Here is an 18858-nt window from a genome sequence, read left to right as displayed (position 1 = left end):
TTTAAATTGATTTTGTCCTGATACGTATTAAGACTTTGAATGAAGTCAAAGGTAGGATTGCTCTCATACATTGAATTTGGCACCCAAAAAAAAAAGAGAAATGGATTCAAGTTGGCCAACATGCACTTGGACTTGAATTAAGTGAGGTTAGGATGGTCCATGCTCTATAGAGTGGGAACTTCTGCTATGATATGGACAAGTAATCTGCAACTCCGAATACATACTTGGTAGCCAATCTTGAATTGCAAAATATCTGAATGTAGCGAATTCCAGCATTTGGGTCTGCGGAGGATCCTCTCCTCTCAGATCCAGCTATTTTTGGGCCAAGGATGATGCATGCATGCATGGATTCATGCACACCCTTTTTTTTGGTGCACCAAACTACTCACTTCATTAATACTCTAAAATATTATCATCATGATCATGATCATCATCAAACAGTGGCCCTTTTCCACCTCTCTTTGTGTGCCATGTTTCTCTTGAGGCATTCTTGGCCCACAAAACCAAACTCCAATTCCCAAAGCGAAGTTGGATTGCCTCAATCTACCCCCCTCCCCATGCTTGGGCCACTGTTCCATTATTATACCTCTCATTATAGAAAAGCATTTGAGGTAGCATCCATGAGAGAGACCCACAACTTTGTGCAGATATGGATACTTCCTTTCCCGTGTCGCAGTCCATTGACTCAGAGCGTGGGAGATTTATTTCCTTTTGTTTTGATATTGTTCCATTGTCGCCATGATCTCATGTAGATCTCTTTCATTTACTCATCATTAGGTTCTTCTCTACATAAATCCTAAGAATAATGCAAATATGAACTGGTTAAGGGGACTCGACTTGATGTGAAGTGAGATATGGAAGGTAGTTAGAGTATCCACGCCATAGGTGGACTAAGGAGCAGTAGATACTTTGTTGTTGAGTGCAACCACTATCTCTCAAAAGATTCAGTTCCACAAGCATTGAGCCAAAGGTGGGAAAGACCCAAGTAGTCCAAACAAAAGGAAGAGGGACCGCAGTGAATAAGAAACATGCCTTGCAAGACAATGCCATATCAGTTAGTAGTAGTAGTAGTAGTAATCCTCCTACCCAGAAGAACGTGTGAGATCTAGAGTGTTGGACTGTAACATCAAGTTTGCCATTCTCTATCATTTGTTCTCAAGAAACAAGATAGTATATATATACACAGGTCATTATTTACTTCACCAATGTCTAACGACTTAAGTTCAAGAGACGGCCCATCATATAAAAATCCTACTTTTATGGATTTAACATATCATAATGCATAAGCATTAGTTGTTCAAAATTTATATAAAATATTTGCATGCTCATTAGCCTTTGACTCAGATGTCAGACTTAAACTGACCACCTACTATTATGATTTGCAACTAGTAATTAAACCTTCAAAGCTAATAACGTACTGCAAGATTCCTCAAGTCTGAAAGAGTAATATCTTTCATGTACTTTAACTCATAAGTTGATTAATTTATGGACATAACAAGCATACAAATAAAGGTAGTACTAAGCATGCCTACAGTCTTCAGGTTTGAACACGTTGAAGAGATTCCTGATCACAAGGTTCCAATTAACACCATGTGTTAAGGTTCACATTGTGCCAGAGAAAAGTGGGATCAAAAGTGAGGGCCATCATGGAGAAGAGTGGAGTACTCAGGAGATGGAGCATAAAATATACAAATAATGATCCTTTAGTTAATTATATAGGTATACTAATTAGACTAACATCTTGATATGATTCACCTGGGGCTACTGTGTCAAAACTAGAGATAATTAAAGCCAAGGTAGAAGACAGATGGTGATTGGACTAAATTTTAAGCTCTTCTCAAGTGAGTTCCATGTGAGGGGTACAATGTTTTCTTTTGTTTTACGATTCCCAATAGAAACTTATTATGTTAACTTATTGGGATTATCTTATGGGACGACTTTTAACGTTGCCTCCTAAATTTTGCATACATGGTCAAAGTTGGACGCTGATAAATATCATAGATAAAGATACAAGCAACAATACAAACTCAGCTATAAACAATATGATATCTCTTGACATTTTATTTTCCTTATCGACTTAATTACTATAAACAATACAAACCAAACTATAAACAATATGAAACCGGTGATGCGAAAAGACTTCATCATCCCAATAAAAGTATAACCTGATTTGATAATGAGAGTGATAAACTGTAATTTGATCCTTTTATTTATTTATTTATTTATTTACTTTGATAGAGCATAGGTTTATAGATCTCACTGCATGCAGGTTGAGGGTGACTTTGTCCACGAGTGCATAACATATATATATATATATCATTTGGATAGACTCCAATCCTCTCCTTGTCCAGCTATGCTACTGGCAATAGTGGAAATCTGGGCCCTAGTATGATAATTAAAAGGAGAATGGAAGGACTATTCTGGAAGCGATGTGATAAAAGTTCACTGGTGTTCCTAATTGCTCTGAATCTATCAACACCAAACTTAAATGGACGATTGTTATCCGAAGTCTATCAATATTGCCGACATGCATGGATATGTTATCCAACTTCGTTTTCCATATGGGCCAGTAGATCCAACCTGAATTAAAGTCGGAATAAAGCTAAGTAATAAGAGAGAGTTGTGAGGATAAAGATGAGGTTTTCCATTATCATTGGAAGTTATCGGATTCTTCTATGCTTGGCCAGACTCCAAATGAGTCTTTTTGCACGGATAAAGCTTCCGATGGAGGACCTTATCGGGATTTGTTAGTGCCCCACACTTGGCCCCATTAAGAAGCCTTGTTCTTATGCACGGATAAGTCTCATTGTAGTAACAAATAAAGCTAGAGCTCCGATAACCTAAATTTCTCATTCCTACCAATTAATTAGGGAATTTCGCATATCAGCACCTACAATTTAGCCTTATTGCAAGAAAACTTAAACAAAGGAAAGTTTTTTTATTTTGTCTACGTATGTTTTCTCAAAAAAAAAAAATTAAAAGTTTTGGGAATAATTACACTTATAAACCTTTTCTGATAACTCTCTAAACTTTTTTTTTTCATATAGACTCCTAAATTATTAAAGATATTTTAAATACTTATTTTTTATTCATAAACATGTAAATCATATCGTGACTATAAGTATCCGTTACTTTGATCGTTTCACTTTTTTTTAGGGAGTAAAACATTTTTAATAATTTATGAGTCTATATATTGAAAAGAATTATTATTATTATTATCATTATTATTATTTTGCAAATACTAGGGACGGAATGAGAGGACCAGAGGAGTCGATGAAAAATATTGCAATAAGAGTAAGATATAAGGGTTGATTTGCAAAACTGCCATAGTTCAGTAATTTTTCTCCGGTAACGGTACAGTAGGAGGGGCATACAAGTCTTTGCAGTGGTTAGGCTCTTTTTAAGATACCATACCAGCAACAACGGCAGATGGATTAGATGCAAAGCAAACTCGAAGCTAAGGCCAGTCATCACAGAGAGTGTGGAAGAGATCTAGAGAGAGAAAGAGAGAAGTAATTTGCGGTGGACAGAGAAAAGATAGAGAATTTGATGCGGAATGAATAGAGAAACTATATAGATCTCCAAATATTAGGTATTTGTAAGTGTTTGATTGATTTCGAGTTGCTTTTCTCCTCCTTTTTTCCTTGTGGGTTACTCGTATTTCTTCTTTGGAGATAGTGTGGGACGAAGGCGTGGGGAAGGTGGCGCCATTAATGTGGTGATGAGTCTTCTGTTCATTCTTCTGCAGCTATACTTGTAAAACTCCTTCGGAGAGGTTAAATTCTTACTTTCGATCGTTCGCCCCCTTCGTTCTCCTGTTAATTTTCTTTCTTGGGCTTCTTTTATATTCTATTTATCTTCCTATTTTAGTTGTCGATATGCTCTTTTTGCTCATTCTTAAATGGGTCTCTTCTAGCTCATTTTCTTTCTCACAAAAAAAAAAAAAATTGTTTTTTTTTCCTTTAGATTCTCACCTTATTCTTAGTTGGAACTTGGAGCTTATATGCATTTGTGATTCCCTCGAGACTATCACATTAATTTTTTTTTAACATAAAACTTATCCGCTTGATGCTGTCTTCTGGGTTGCATTTATTTTGGCCGGAAGCTATCCTGACAATATTTTTCCTTTCCCTTTTGTTTTTTACTACTTCTCGATAGAGCTCTCGGCGCATGATCTTCTTGGGTTCCTTCATGTTCTACATGTTTCCTCTTGGTCTCCCTACACTCCCTTCTCCGTTTCTGAGAAAAGATGCTTATTGTCTTCGGTTTAAATGCTCTTCTTCCCCTCACTTCCAAGTTGCTGTCCTTTTCCTAGCAGGTGATACAATCAGCCAATTTGCAAGTGAATTGAAGTGTGTGGGTTCTTGGGGTTTGCTTCTTGAGATTAGAAGGAAGAAGAAAGAGAAGAAAATAGTAAAGGAGGGGGACATTTGAGGAGCACCAGAGACAGCTGAGCAGAGAGAAAACTATTAACAAATAGTGCAGTGGGCGGTGGTGTCAGTCTAGTGCTTGTGGGTGTCTCTGCTCTCGTCCAATTGTTTACTAATCTAGAGGGATTGTTGCCTTTGCGTTTTTTGCTTGACCCATTTGCTCCCGTACTCTGTGGGCGTTGCCGCGGCCAGGGGAGACACTAAGCCTTCTTTTTTAGACCGCATCTTGGGGTTTCTTGTCCATCCAACTCTAGATCTTAGACCCAATTGTTGTTCATTTCCGTAGAAAGTTGTTCCTTTTCTTTCTCGTCTCTGGTTAATTTGGTCATCTTCTTGCTAGTGGAAGTTCCATCCACCTCTTTTACAAGTTGTTGTAGATTGGTAGGCATGTGGGGCAGCAATATAGTTGCACTTATGATGGGTTAGGGAGGGTTAGGTGTTGGTGCTGTGGTAGTGGGAAGAGGAGGTCTAAAATTTTCTCTTTGAGCACAATGAAGTATATGAAGCTTGGATCGAAGCCGGATGCTTTCCAGACGGAGGGGAACAATATAAGGTGCAGCTCTTGCAAGCTTACCCTATCACTATTGAGAATGAAATATACTTGTCTTGACACTTTATTCTTTATTAATATAATTTATCTCTTTATTTTAAAATAATTTATATTATTTAGCTTACTATTTTCTTCTGGAATCGTGGCATAGATACTGTTTATTATGTGCATCAGGCTGATTCTTAGCGGGAGTTTATTTTTCTTTTCTCCCTTATTCGTTAGGCACTTTAGGATGTAATTTGTGTTGACTCAAGGAATATCTCAAAGGTAAGGCTATCTTTGTTTGCAAATTTTCTGGTGGTTAATGATCATGAGTCCAGAACTTGATATCAGAGGTGGGTAGGACATTGCTAACAATATCAGATGTTGTTTGGTGTCAGTGTGCTTCTGTTTATAATTAGAAGCACTGTATATCATCAAGGATCAGCTTTTAATCCCCTTCTCAGATAAAAGCCATATTAGAGGACTACCTTTAGGATGATTTTACTTTTGATGAGTGATATGCGTGGTCAGAATATTTTAAATATCTTTTGTTCAATAGTGGTATCTTTTTTAAGAATAAGTTCTTCAACATTTTTCTAGCTTCTCAGTGTGTATTAGCCTGAAACGTCACATCCATAGACCGGTTCCTGGTACAAATAGCATAAAGAAATGTAACCAGGCTGAAACATACTATTCGACCCCCAGTTACTGGTTTCAGGGCCTTTTTAGTTTCAGCTGAAATGGATTTGTTTTAATTCATTCAAACCATGCTGCAAAGTATTAGTTGTGATGGTTATGCCATGAGACCTTATGCGAGTGCCTTTAAAGATTCTTTTCTTAGAGGGTCTTGTTTCAACTTTCAACATGTCAGATGAGCAAGGAGAACCTCAAACAAGTTTCTATCGAATTAAGATTTACATCTGGGAAGATTTGGGAAAAAGTTGATGGAACAGAGATTAGAATTAAGGCATATTAGAGAGAATTCCTTTGATTTCTAATATCACCTGTAGAAATTATTGTCGGTACTAACTGCTAATTGTGAACAGCTCTGAAGAAAGTTTCAAGCGAAGAATTACCTTTTAGGCTATCTTTTCTTTTTGGTTGAATTTTGTGTACTCTGAAGCAAACATTAAGTGTATAATATTCCCATATTTGTGTATGAGTTTTTCCTTTGTTTGTGTACTACTTTCAACATCTTATGTTAATGCTTAATCCTGATTCTTTTTATGAGCTTGTTTATGTTCTTTTCTTATTTTAGTTTGATTGCTTTAGTACTGTTCCTTTCCTGAATATCTCATCCAAGATTTCACATTTTCAGGTTTGTTGCAACTGAGTTGGCAACTGACATCATTGTTAATGTAGGAGATGTTAGATTTTATCTACATAAGGTAGTGACTCTACTTGTGCATTTTCAAAATTTGTCAAGAAGACTTCAGCTTTCCTCATTTACTCTATTCTTTGTCAACTATTTTATGCAGTTCCCTCTTTTATCCAAGAGTTCTCGCTTGCAAAAGTTGGTGGCCTCTGTCAGTGAGGAAAGCAATGATGAAGTCGACATTCCTGACATCCCGGGCGGACCTGCTGCATTTGAAATATGTGCTAAATTCTGTTACGGTATGATCGTCACTCTCAATGCTTACAATGTGGTCGCAGCTCGCTGTGCGGCAGAGTACCTTGAAATGCACGAAAGCATCGATAAAGGAAATCTCATATACAAGTTAGAAGTATTCTTAAATTCGAGCATATTCCGCAGTTGGAAGGACTCGATCATAGTTCTACAGACCACAAAGTCCCTACTACCTTGGTCTGAGGATTTGAAGGTGGTTAGCCACTGCATTGACGCCATAGCTTCAAGGGCCTCCATTGATCCTTGCGAGGTTGAGTGGTCTTACACTTACAACAGAAAGAAGCTTCCATCTGAAAATGGTCTTGATCCACATTGGAATGGTGTTAGAAAGCAACAGTTGGTTCCCAATGACTGGTGGGTTGAGGACCTCTGTGAACTTGAAGTGGACTTTTATAAGCGGGTAATAATGGCCATCAAGTCTAAGGAGAGAATGTCCGGAGAAGTATTTGGAGAAGCTTTAAGAGCTTACGCCTATAGAAGGCTGCCCAGTTATCTTAAAGGTACGGCAACCAATGGAAGCGATGTTAGTAGACACCGTGCAATTCTGGAAACCATTATATGGTTATTACCAACCGAGAAAGGTTCTGTTCAGTGTGCCTTCCTCCTAAAGCTACTGAGAGCCGCATGCTTGTTGGATTCTAGTGAAACTTGTCGAAATGATTTAATTAAGAGAATTGGCTGCCAGTTAGAAGAAGCTTCTGTCGCCGACCTTATAATTCCTGCTACAGCGGGGGAAAACACTAGATACAGTATTGACATGACACTGAGTATAGTAGAAGAGTTTCTAATGCATCATAGTGGTGATGATCAAACCGTTCCACAGGGTACAGAGGAAATTCTAGAGATTAGAAGTCCAACTTTTGTTTCTAGTAGCTCAAAGGTTGCTGTAGCAAAATTAATTGACGGATACCTTGCTGAAGTTTCAAAAGACCCAAGCCTACCTCTTTCAAAATTTATTGAAGTAGCTGAAATGATATCAGTTGCTGCAAGGCCAGTCCATGATGCACTCTATCGTGCCATTGACATGTATCTCAAGGTAACTTCTCTTGTTCTCAAGACTTAATCTTCTCAGCTTTAGCCATTCTATTGCTTTTCCCTTGTGATCCAAGTTATGTGATTCTGATTCTGCATTCATCCGTCAATGTTTGTTTAAACTTGCTATATTAGCATATCGTTTATGCTCTTTTCTTTTTGTACAGGAGCATCCTGGTCTATCTAAGAGTGAGAAGAAGAAATTATGCGGTCTAATGGACTGTAAAAAACTCTCAGCAGATGCATGCATGCACGCAGTGCAGAACGAGCGCCTTCCTCTCCGTGTGGTGGTTCAAGTTCTCTTCTTTGAGCAAATTAGAGCGTCTGCTACTGGAAGTGGTGGTGGGGCAGCTGACCTCCCTGTTAGTATGCGATCGCTACTTCCTCGGGAGAATGGTAATTCTTATGGTAGCTCGAGATCAGCTGCCACGACAAATACTGAAGATGATTGGGATGGAGCTGCAATGACCAGTGATACTAATTCCTTCAGGTCCACAAGGCTAGTCAGTAAAGTTGGGGGAAGTGGAAGGAGTAGTGGCAGTGCGGATGTCAACAACAATGGTGAAGACAAGAGCAACAGCAAAGTGAAAGGAATTTTGATGCCAAAGAAGATACTAAGCAAGCTCTGGTCTAACAAAGGGCATGATGGTGAGAACAGTAGCACCGACACGTCTGAGAGTCCAGGCTCCATTAATCCGGAGGAGACTAAGTCTACCCCTTCGAGAAGTTCAAGGCGTTCAGTTTCATAGTCCAAAGACAAACTAAGATAGTACCTTCTTGTTTGATTGCTTCCTAAGACAGTAGAAAACTAGACATAGAATCACTGATGAATGACATTTTGGGATCTCAAACAAGCGCCATTTTTGCAGGCTGATGATGAAAGCATTTGTAATCAGTGATATGCTTACTATCTCATGAATTCCCTGTATGGACAACAACTCAGTTTTTAGCTTGTACCATAAGGAAAGGATAGCCATGTTCGGTGTTGCAGGAGTCCACTATATATGAACTTGATATAAAATTAAGAGTTCAATGAATCTGCTATTGATTTTGTTTGAATGAATTGAACACTTGTAATCTCAGGTTGAGGTGATGGAAAATTACTTTGCTCAGACTGAAACCCATTAATTGCCTCACATAAGAATTGTAGTGGTTTATACTCTGCTGCACAAAGGCTTCTGCTCACTTTATCATTTGAATGTCTTCCACTGGAGCCTCTTTCTTTCCATCTGTATCATACCATCATAATGTTGTGAGAAAAGATGCACTTAACCCTTTATTGCATATCTGCAATTTAATTAAGTGGCAAGGTTATATTAAGTACTCAGAAAAAGGAAAAGGAGAAAACTTTAAAGTGAATAGATTATTCTTGTCAATGTTCATTTGTGCAACAGTGAAACGGTTGTAGCTTCAAACTGGCACTCTGGGCATTGACAGACTTGTCACTCTTTACCTTTTCTTCTATTCTCTTTTCAAATCTTTCCACTGTCAACTAAATGATGCGGTGATCAAATGAGGTCATTACCACTTAATAGAATAAGATCTCTCTAGGTGAGCTGAAAGCATAACTCTCCCATGAAATGATGTTAGGAAATCAAACTATGAACTTTGATGCTCCTAAACAGAGCAACTATTTGGGGCTGGCAAAAGTTTGACTGATGTCCATTAGTGCTTTCTGACTAGCCTTCCAGATTTAGAATCTCTTAAAGTTTCTACCCTTTTCCTATAACAATATAATAAACCTCTCAATGAGTGTTAACAGCTCAATTAAGCAGTCCTTGTTCTATAAGAATATATGAACAAAATATTCTCTCTTCTTTTTTCCCATCATGAACTAGCTTGAAGTACTGATCATAGCTAAAAGGCTGGCTACTTTTACGGCTAAGATTGTCGAAATTGGGCCCAATTTAGTGTGCCAAGTGCCCTGATCCAACCAAGCCCATGATTTCAATGTTCATGGATTTTGGCCAGATAAACAAAGTAAGTTATCCAAAGGAAGAAGAAAAAGAAAAGGGGGGAGAGAGAGAGAGAGAGAGAGAGAGAGAGAAATCTATAAATCTCTATCAGAATCTATCTTTAAATCTAAATATGAAAGAGCCATCCAAAACTTTGTCAACAAAATGGATATGCGCCATTCTCTTTCTTTCTATCATGAATTATTCTAATCATATCTACATTATATTCCTCTCTGAATGGGGTCCTCGATTTTGTCCGTTGTTCTCTTTCTTCTCCTCTCTTTCTTCCCCCCTAAGGCCCTAACGTTGATCATATTACGGCGAGAGGGTATGCATCAACTCAGTGGAGGGTTGGATGTGATATTGGGATTCCCCCCCTATCACTAAAGTAGGGAGGACCAACTCCACTATTCTAACCTAATTAATCTCAACACCATTCCATTACTACATTTAGCATATTGTTAACATCACACAAGGAAAAAAAGAAGAAAAGAAGAAGAAGAAGAAGAAGAAGAAGAAGAAGAAGAAGAAGAAGAAGAAGAGAAAGGAGAAGAAGAATAAGAAAAAGAAGGAGAAAAAAAAAAAAAAAAACCTACTAGCATCAAGGCATCAAAAGGCGAAAGGGGGGTACTTTGATGAAGTGGCAGGCAAGATGGACCCCTAGAGCTAGTAGGAGAGCAAACACAATGGCCCACCCAACCTAGTTAGAGATCAGTTAAGCTAACCCATTTCTTGTCTTCAGATGGGGCATTTGGACTGACATTGGTACGAGGCAATTTGCAATCAAAGGGCATAGGTCAATTCAAGCCAAGGAGACGGAGACCCCACCAAAGCCCTGAAAGGTGAGCAGAGAGAAAGAGAAAGAGAAAGAGAAAGAGAGAGAGAGAGAGCACTAACATCTAAGCATGAATCCACTGTCTTCTTCCTTGCTTTGGTCACTCCTCTTCATCAAAAGAATTTTAAAGCTTGATGTGAATTATATGCTCATTCCACCTTTCTAAAGGTAGTTTATAATATAAAAGCTATATCAACACTAAATACTCTATCATCTGAAATTATAGTATCAACTATATATTTAGATTATATTAATCATGTCTGCATAGTAATCGAACTTAATTGTTTAATTTATATATCAAAATATCATTAACAAACACTATTCTATTGAGTTAATAATCTATTTTGTATTTAAAGAAATACCAAGTACAGCTTATGGACATTGATTGCTTATGATATCCATAAAATTAAATTATTATTTTAGAGTGCATCGCACCTATGCCCTTAATTATGAGATAACAACACTTTCAATACTATAATATTGGATAGGCTGTGACTTGTGAGGCGTGAGTGATTTGGATACAAGTAATTAAATTAATTATAGGTGGCAATGGAGACCGTTAAATTCAAGAACGTAGCTTGTTTCCCTTGGACCATGTGTCGTCTGTTCGTGTATCTTGTCACATCCCCAATTAAAGCTACGAAAATGCATCCAACTTATCTACCTTCAATTAGGATTAAGAATAAGTTGCCCTATTTTGATCGGAATTAATATTTACTGGGCAAAGTTTGTTGTTTACGAAGCAGTTCAAATTTTTATTTGCATGTTGACTCTTTTCCCTTTGAATCGTTGCTTGGTTGACAGCTTGCCTTCTTTGGTGCTACACCGACAATGAAATGGCCTAGTGATTCCCGTTATCTTTTTTTTTTTTTTTTTCCTTCTCTAAAACGAGTTATTGGAGAGCAAAAGTATCATTGCAAAAAAGAAAATTGAGGTTGCTATGTAATTATCATTTCTCACTTAAAAAATACTTGTTAACACTATTGTTAATGATGTAGGTTTAGAAGTATTTAATTGACAATAATTGAAGTAGGAATTTGACAACCTATATATATATATATATATATATATATATATACAACAGTCTGATAGATATTTCTTTACAATAATTAATTATAGACGTAGTTCTTCGTGATTTTTTTTAATAAAATTTTGCTGTTCTTTAATCTCAAATAGATATTCTTTCCGATACAAGATGGTAATAAAGAATGCATCTTAATTGTTAGATTCTAATTTAATATATAATTAGATGCTAATTACGTCTTTAGAACATCATTTTCCCCATTAGATGACGAGAGATTGATAGCGATTTGAACACCAAGCAAATTGTAAGTCAACCGACAGTGTGATTCATCCCAAAAGCCAAAGTAAAATAGAGTTGTAGAATGCTAAAACATGTAGACAATATCACGATCATTGAATAAAGAAGTCTAAGGATCAAAAGAGAATATTTTTACAGAAAGATAAAAGTTTATCGTTGGTTAAAAGATGACCAGTTCGCAGTGATCACTCATCATCTCCTTCTCCGTAGGAATTTCTTTTCTTCCCCAAGATTAAAAAGAAAATAAATATTTAAATTGTGTAAGCTCATTGTGATGAATATATTTACAGCTTATAAGAAAAATCTAAAGGAGACCAAAGAGAAAACTCAGTATAATAGAAATGATTAAATCTAATTAAAGTTAATTAAAACTCTCTCGGATCCACAAAAATCGACGGCCCAGGTGGCTTCTTGGTCCAATCTCCGACAGTCCCCTCGCTATACTCCTCGGCGATCCGCTTCATGCACCATAAGTCCTCGGCGCACGAGAGCCTCCCCCAGTGCGGTATCCCCTCCCTTAGGGGCTCGCACGCGGCCACCTCAGCCGCGACCACCCCGCACTCGCCGTCCCGAGCCATGTTGTGCGCGTGCCGGCACAGCGCCGAGACCAGCGCCGCGGCGCCGCGACCCTCCCCGCCGACGCCGTATAGGAAGTACAGCCCGAACGGGCGGAACAAGTCCGGCACCGACGGGATCCGGAGCCAGGGGAAGGCGCGGTCGACGGCTCGAGTCGTCCTTGCCAAGCCGCGGCGCCACGTCGGTGCGCCGCGGACCTCGAGTCGGAACACCTCTTTACAGTTCCACACGCTCAGGACGGCCCACGACCCCGGTGGATCGGCGAGGAACGAGTCGGCGCCGAGCCAGGGGTTAGCCGCCGAGGAGTCGGACTTGAAGACGGCGAGGAAGGTGCCAAGGGAGAGGGGGTTGGAGAGGATGGCGTCGACGTCCCGGGGGAAGAACTCGGTGGCGGCGAACCTGCGGCGGTAGAGCGACTCTGCGTCGCGCGGCGGGACGCGGAGGATGGCGGCACGGCGGGGGAGGGGGAGGCGGTGAGCGAACACCGGGTGGACTAAGATGGAGGGTGTCCGGAACTTGGAGTATCCGCAGCGTTCGGTGAATAAGCGCACGGATGCGATATTTTCTTTATCCGTTGCCATGTAAGCGTACTCGGCTCCCATTTCTCGGAACCACCGTTCCATTCGCTGCACCAACTTTAACCCGATACCCCTCCGACTGTCGAAGAGAAGAGAAGAGAAGACTATCAAATTTAGAGAGAGGGTGGGAAAATTAAGAAAGGGAATTTAGAGGGCGAGAGTTTTTACCGGTGGAAAGGGGAGACGCGGAGGCCGAGGAGGTAGGCGACGGTGGTGTAGATGGGAGTCGCAGCTCTCGCGGGATTGCTGCAGTGGCGATTCTTACCGCAGGAGACCGTCTTGATGCAGCCGCGAACGAGGCCCACGATCTCCCGCACCGGCCCACGAGTTTCCGCTACCTTTCATCAATTAAATTTTAACTAACACTTAAAAAAAAGCTACGCCATTTCTTTCTCTTTCTTTTAAAAAAATATTCAAAAAAAAAAGTGAAACAACTAACCAGCATGAGGAAGGCCGGGGAATGACGGATTCGGGCGAGGGGATCGCCGAGGAGATGGGTGAAGAGGGACATCGTACCGCTGGGGCCCACCTCGCACGTGCGCTCCACGGCTTCCACGCCACCGCAGTCTCTCTCCGGATCGAATTCTCTCACCTCGATCACCTCCTCCGCCTCTTCCTCCTCCATCTCCTTCTCTATATTCGATCTCTACTTATCTATCTAGTTTATCCAAATTAAGATGGTAGGAGGAGAAAACCAAGAAATAAAGAAGCGAGGATGGATGGATGGATGGATGAATGGAAGAATAGGAAAGGAAGGAGGGCTTGTTATTTATCTCTTCTCTTTTGTCTTTCTTCTACAGTTAGCAACCGCACACAAAAAGGACACTGTGTACTCTACTTGCCTTTGCCTTTCTCGGGATCTCCTTCTTTTCAAGCGATAATATAACTGTAGATACTTATCCTTACTAGACCGAGAGATTGAGGGGAATAGACGTGCGCACTGGGGTTATTTATAGTCGCTCATCATATAGATGAAGCTAGTGGGGTTCTCGTGAGATCATGGGTCCTCTCTCTCCCATGACTTTTTCTTTTTTCTTTTCTTTTCTTTTCTTTTCTTTTCCTTCTCTCTCTCTCTCTCTCTCTCTCTCTCTCTCTCTCTCTCTCTCTCTCTCTCTCTCTCTCTCTCTCTCTCTCTCTCTCTCTCTCTCTCTCTCTCTCTTAGAGTGGAGCTGGGCCCAAAAGAAAATGGCGGCTATGGCTGCGCCATAGATGTCTCTAATCATTTATCTTAGCTTTTTTGCATATCACTACATACTTTCTTACGTTAGATATAGTACAAGATGTTATCACTGTAGTCCGGTAATTATATTTTTACTTCAAAATATAGCTTATTTCTGAGTAAAGTTGATCTAATCCTTTAATCTATATACTAGAAAATACTAAGTCAACGTTTACTTTAGAAATAAGATTAATTGCAGAATAAATATACTTTTTTTTAATTTTTTTTCCTAAATAATATCTGTATTTTAGAAATAATTAGTCTCATGTTTATTTATATTCTAAAATAAAAGTATAATAATTATTTTTGATGTGATATAAAAAAAATAAAATTATTATTTTTAAATAAAATTATTATAAATATTTTAAAATTTGATATAAAGTAGATTAATATATATAAATATTAAGAATAAATTAGTACGTGGTATTAGTAGGATGCTGGGATAAGACTTAAATATTGGGGAGGTAATATACCAAAATAAGTCTAAAATAAGTCTATCCATCTGTGGAATATTAAGAGCATCATTGGGTCTTATCCGTTGGATTAAAAAGATTAATGGAGTGGCGACGTGGAGTGAGGGTAGCCACGTTTAATTAATGAAATGCCACTGCCATCACTAGTCACCAATGATTGGTACATGATCATTATATTGTTTGGTTTCGAACCGTTAAGGGCGGGAGTGGTGGAGAGTGGAGGCGTTTTAATTACTTGGGTCCAGAAGCCGTTTCAGATGATGGCAGATGATTAAGACGGCCCAATTAATATGGCTGGCCCACTTAGTCCATCTGGTTGATTCTCATTAGCAGATAAGTTTACTCCAAACCTAATATAATCCAACCAAATAAAAAGAAGAAGAAGAAGAAGACATAATTGCAATTCTTGAATTGGAAAGGATAAAATTAACAAAGAAATAAATGCTTCCACCTGAATGTTGCGTATAAACTTAAGCTATGCAGAACTCACTGTTGATCAGATTCTCTTGTATATATCTTTATAGGCATTTATGAGGTACACATTTCCTCTATTAGATTTTTTTTTTGAGAGTCACAATGGATTAAGATATAGTCGACAGAGCAATATACTTGATGTACATCAATCTCATTACATTTGTCGTTGCGATTTGTCGAGCAATTTGCTGATAATGACATTACAACAAGAATTTCCTGTCATGGATCCTCAGAGATCGATTAAGGAACTCACTGTCGAACAATCTCCCACACGAGCTTCCCTGTTATATTTGCCAACAATTAATCAATCGATAGCTACAATTAAACAAAGTTTTGGAGAAAGGCATGATACGTCACATTCGATGAGCGTAGGTTAGCAAAAATTTAGGTCAGTATGTCGAATCGAGTTAAAAAATATGTCGAATCGCATTTAACTTGATTCAATAGAGGAATTTGTTCAGGAAGAGTCTAATTCAATGAAAATTTTGCAATTTTGAGGACCACTGCAGGTTCTCTCAGTTGTTATATCATTGCTGACGACCTGAAGTTATTTGCTGTACATATCATTGACTTAACCATTGAAAAAAATATAACAAGAAAAGAAACAAAAATAGTCTATAAATATCAGATTGGCAATAGACTTCTAATTTTTTTTTAAGGAAAAGAAAAATCAACCAAAAGCCAGTAGTGAATAAATGACAACAGTTGAATTACCATATCACTAAAACAAACAGTGAGAGCCAATTTAATAGGGTCACCCTGGTATTGAAACTTTTCTTGGATGCATAGAAAAAAACAAGGAGAGACTAGGTTTCAGGCATTCATCCAACTACCTCTCAATCTCAGGCCCCCACCCTCTATTTCCTTGTTAATGCAGTGTCATGTTCATAGTACTTGGGAGATAGTCCTACCTACCACTCAAGATACAATGATGAGGTACCTCTTTCTAGTTACTTGCTACTTTTCCTATTGTTTTTGCTCACCTTGTCTCTAATTGTATACAAATATAACTTTTTGACTATAATGATCCAAAGTACTGCAATAATATATCAGGATATGTGCATATTCCAAATACACTTCTAGTAGCATATAATATTGAAAGAAACCATATCAATAAGATCAAGAAATTCTCATGCAACAGTACCAAAAACATTGAAATCAACTGGGTGATAAATAGAATTCTAAGTACAAGAAAGACACTGTAACTGAATATGCAAGGATCTTCCAGACAGATGTATCTCTGTGCATGTTTGAGATCAATTTTCAAGGGCAAAACCAACAATATGGAACCCAAAAAAAGATAAAAAAAGGTACCATCTTACCCTAGTTTCTCCAAGCTGACTCAGATGCTCCACAAAGAGGAATTTTGAGATGAGAGGAGGCCACAGCAGAATCTTTTTAGAAGTCGCCTTTTAGTTATGTACATCATATCCATCGTGTAAATATACGAGATGACATACCATGCAAACTTCATCATGCCGTCGAATCCAGGTGCAGCATGAACATGAAAAGGGGCCAACCACATCTAGTGCTTGTTCGGTGGAAGAACTTTTTGGACTACCAGTTTTTGTCTCAACTGTGAGTGAAGATCAACAGGGCCCAGAATAAGCATCAGCTTAATAGTGAGCATCTCTATCTTTACCTCTTGGGTATAACGACCAGCGTGAGAGCAATGCGACACATGAAGGTGGGGGGCCTCCCTTCTGTTCATTCAAATGGAATATGAGCATTCCCTTGTACGCTTTCCTCTCTGTATCCAATAAATACAAAAGAGAGCAAGCACATTATGAGGTACCTAAGTGTCAACAACCATCTCACCTAACAACCAGTAGCATTGTTAGAAAATGAGTTCACATCAGAAGAAATTCAGCAGTCCTAATCACACTTGCGAAACAGTTAACCTCGATAAGATTACAAAGAAGCAGTCATAACTAATCAACATCTTGAATATGGTCCAAGATTGGTCAGTTCTTCCATAGGTTTTATTTACAAGTACATGATTAGAAAAGGATAAGCAAATGATGCCTAAATGAATAATTGTATAATTGTTGAAAACGAAAGCTAAAATTGTTTTGCATACTCTAGAGGAATAACATGATCATCCATGAAGAAATATATAACCACTAGACCAATGTATCTGGCATCTTGAATTCGAAGGGAATAATTTGTTCAATAAAGACAATAAATGGCGATGAACTTCAGAAAGTGATGTCATATCGGATACATAATTTCCAATAGAGGATAAAGTTTTCCGTATAATGCAGTCCAATACACTCACAACTTATAGACAATGCTAGCATATAACAGAAATAAAAGGTCGGATTTGAGAAACAAACAAACAAGGAAGAATTTGAATTCAAAACTATAGCTGTTAGGTATCAGCCTGCTTATTTGAGCAACTCTCACTCGATTAAAGAAGCCTAGGCTACATGTACAGTGAGCAACAAAAGTCGATGATGAATTCTCCAATTGCACTTTGTGCAGTTTTTCTGTAACAGGACTAGAGATATAAATGACACGAACAAAGCATAAAGGCCTCACCCATAGAACCATATCTTCATAATATTAGTAATAACTTGTTTAACAATGACAAATATACATATATCAGAATCTTATCATAGTTTCCATTTCCTCAACCTGTCTTTTTTACTGTTCAGTTTTCAGGGATAACAATCTCAAAGCAAAAGGGAAGTTTCTTGGTTCCAAAAATGAGGAAAAAAATATCTATGATAATACCCTGAGAAACTACCTATCATCTGAAAGGGATCCTTTGTGCTTCTAAGATGTGACCCAGGTTACAAAACTAACCAATAAAAAGAAGAGAAAATTTACCATAACCAGGACCATGTATTCCATGAGGTTGTTCATGAAACAGACTACTTATCCGAATATCCGCTCTGTAAATCTGATTCAAGTATATTTAGTGTTTCTCCTAAATGAGAAAATATAGGCAATTCATGTAAACATGTGGTGTTACTCCCAAAAAAAAAAAAAAAATCACAGCAATTAACTGCAAAAGACATCAGGATACTTAACAAAGGGTTGGAAAATTTAGTTTTCCAATTACCAATTTTTGTCATCATATCATTCCAGTGGTCATCCTATAAATATTACAGAATAAAGAACAGAAAATCTTTGAGGAACATAATTGGATAAAATTAAACAATACTAGACCAGACAAGGTATAAAACAATGAATCTCAAACTGTCAAAGGATTTAACACAGGCCATTCTTTTCTACCAAGTGTCTTCAGAATCTAAGCCTCCTGACTTCAGCATTACTCACAGATGACCTCATCAAGGAGGAACGTGATTCCTTCGACCATCTCACTACTAAAAAACAAGTTTTTCTATTCCTTTTACAGTAAAGAATTTGTCCAAGACATCAATAAACCAAAGTATTTGCACGTAACAAACAAAATCGGTGTTCAGAAATTATACTATTAATGTAGACCTGACCATCTCAATTATCAGCTCCATATCACAGAAGTTGTTCAGCAACTAGTCATTCCATAGATTTAAGAATATGGAGAACTTGCACAAATCTACTAGGAGTTATCCATCACAACTGCAAGGAAAATAAATGTATGAAGCCCACTTTTTTCGAGTAAATCAGAGTATTCGCATAGTTCACCTGGCTTAGAAATCCTTGCGAATCACCTAGTAAATCCCTCGATAAAATCCCAAATCCCTCAATGAGATGAAGAACATTGTACGCTAAAACCTAATCGAGTTTACCCTAACTACTGTCATCGAATTTGAGCAATAAAGGCCAGCCCAGTTTATTCTCTTATGGGCTCGTATTGG

The 18858-nt window shown here is 38.3% G+C and overlaps 2 protein-coding genes and 1 long non-coding RNA gene across 6 annotated transcripts; 1 reads left to right on the top strand and 2 right to left on the bottom strand.

The window, feature by feature from the left end:
* The first annotated feature begins 3429 nt into the window (after positions 1 to 3429).
* Positions 3430 to 8746, top strand: LOC140762771 (phototropic-responsive NPH3 family protein NPY4-like). The gene is made up of 6 exons (XM_073100715.1): positions 3430 to 3592; positions 3679 to 3775; positions 4319 to 4983; positions 6281 to 6350; positions 6441 to 7625; positions 7789 to 8746. The coding sequence occupies exons 3-6, from the start codon at positions 4922 to 4924 to the stop codon at positions 8368 to 8370; spliced, it is 1899 nt and encodes a 632-aa protein (XP_072956816.1). The 5' UTR covers positions 3430 to 3592; positions 3679 to 3775; positions 4319 to 4921; the 3' UTR covers positions 8371 to 8746.
* Positions 8747 to 11964: 3218 nt separating this feature from the next.
* On the bottom strand, positions 11965 to 13820 carry LOC140761912 (probable N-acetyltransferase HLS1-like). 2 transcript variants are annotated; one of them, XM_073099443.1, is made up of 3 exons: positions 13326 to 13820; positions 13055 to 13224; positions 11965 to 12965 (listed from the first exon to the last, which is right to left on the bottom strand). In XM_073099443.1, exons 1-3 carry the CDS (start codon positions 13509 to 13511, stop codon positions 12098 to 12100), a joined length of 1224 nt encoding a protein of 407 aa, XP_072955544.1. In that variant the 5' UTR covers positions 13512 to 13820; the 3' UTR covers positions 11965 to 12097. The 2 variants fall into 2 exon arrangements, with proteins under 2 accessions (XP_072955544.1, XP_072955545.1); XM_073099444.1 differs by having other exon boundaries at positions 13055 to 13220; positions 13326 to 13522.
* A 1179-nt stretch (positions 13821 to 14999) lies between these two features.
* On the bottom strand, positions 15000 to 18795 carry LOC140761914 (uncharacterized). Of its 3 annotated transcripts, none has more exons than XR_012104650.1 (4): positions 18686 to 18795; positions 18493 to 18619; positions 16375 to 16802; positions 15000 to 15333 (listed from the first exon to the last, which is right to left on the bottom strand). It is a non-coding gene; the product is annotated as an uncharacterized lncRNA (long non-coding RNA). The 3 variants fall into 3 exon arrangements; XR_012104648.1 differs by having other exon boundaries at positions 18511 to 18619; XR_012104649.1 differs by lacking the exon at positions 18493 to 18619 and having other exon boundaries at positions 15001 to 15333; positions 18686 to 18789.
* Between the last annotated feature and the right edge of the window lie 63 nt (positions 18796 to 18858).

This window comes from Typha angustifolia, chromosome 7, assembly GCF_048772165.1.
Source record: "Typha angustifolia cultivar Huaian chromosome 7, ASM4877216v1, whole genome shotgun sequence".
NCBI lineage: Eukaryota > Viridiplantae > Streptophyta > Magnoliopsida > Poales > Typhaceae > Typha > Typha angustifolia.
This window is presented reverse-complemented; position numbering and strand designations above follow the sequence as displayed.

What these genes read in the sequence shown, in the direction of transcription:
- LOC140762771 (XM_073100715.1), top strand. Translation starts at nt 4,922, where the DNA reads ATGAAGTATATGAAGCTTGGATCGAAGCCGGATGCTTTCCAGACGGAG. An exon ending in TTAGATTTTATCTACATAAG is followed by an intron (nt 6,351 to 6,440) that starts GTAGTGACTCTA and finishes TATTTTATGCAG; the next exon opens with TTCCCTCTTTTATCCAAGAG. An exon ending in CCATTGACATGTATCTCAAG is followed by an intron (nt 7,626 to 7,788) that starts GTAACTTCTCTT and finishes CTTTTTGTACAG; the next exon opens with GAGCATCCTGGTCTATCTAA.
- LOC140761912 (XM_073099443.1), bottom strand. Translation starts at nt 13,511, where the DNA reads ATGGAGGAGGAAGAGGCGGAGGAGGTGATCGAGGTGAGAGAATTCGAT. An exon ending in CCCCGGCCTTCCTCATGCTG is followed by an intron (nt 13,225 to 13,325) that starts GTTAGTTGTTTC and finishes AATTGATGAAAG; the next exon opens with GTAGCGGAAACTCGTGGGCC. An exon ending in CGCGTCTCCCCTTTCCACCG is followed by an intron (nt 12,966 to 13,054) that starts GTAAAAACTCTC and finishes TCTCTTCGACAG; the next exon opens with TCGGAGGGGTATCGGGTTAA.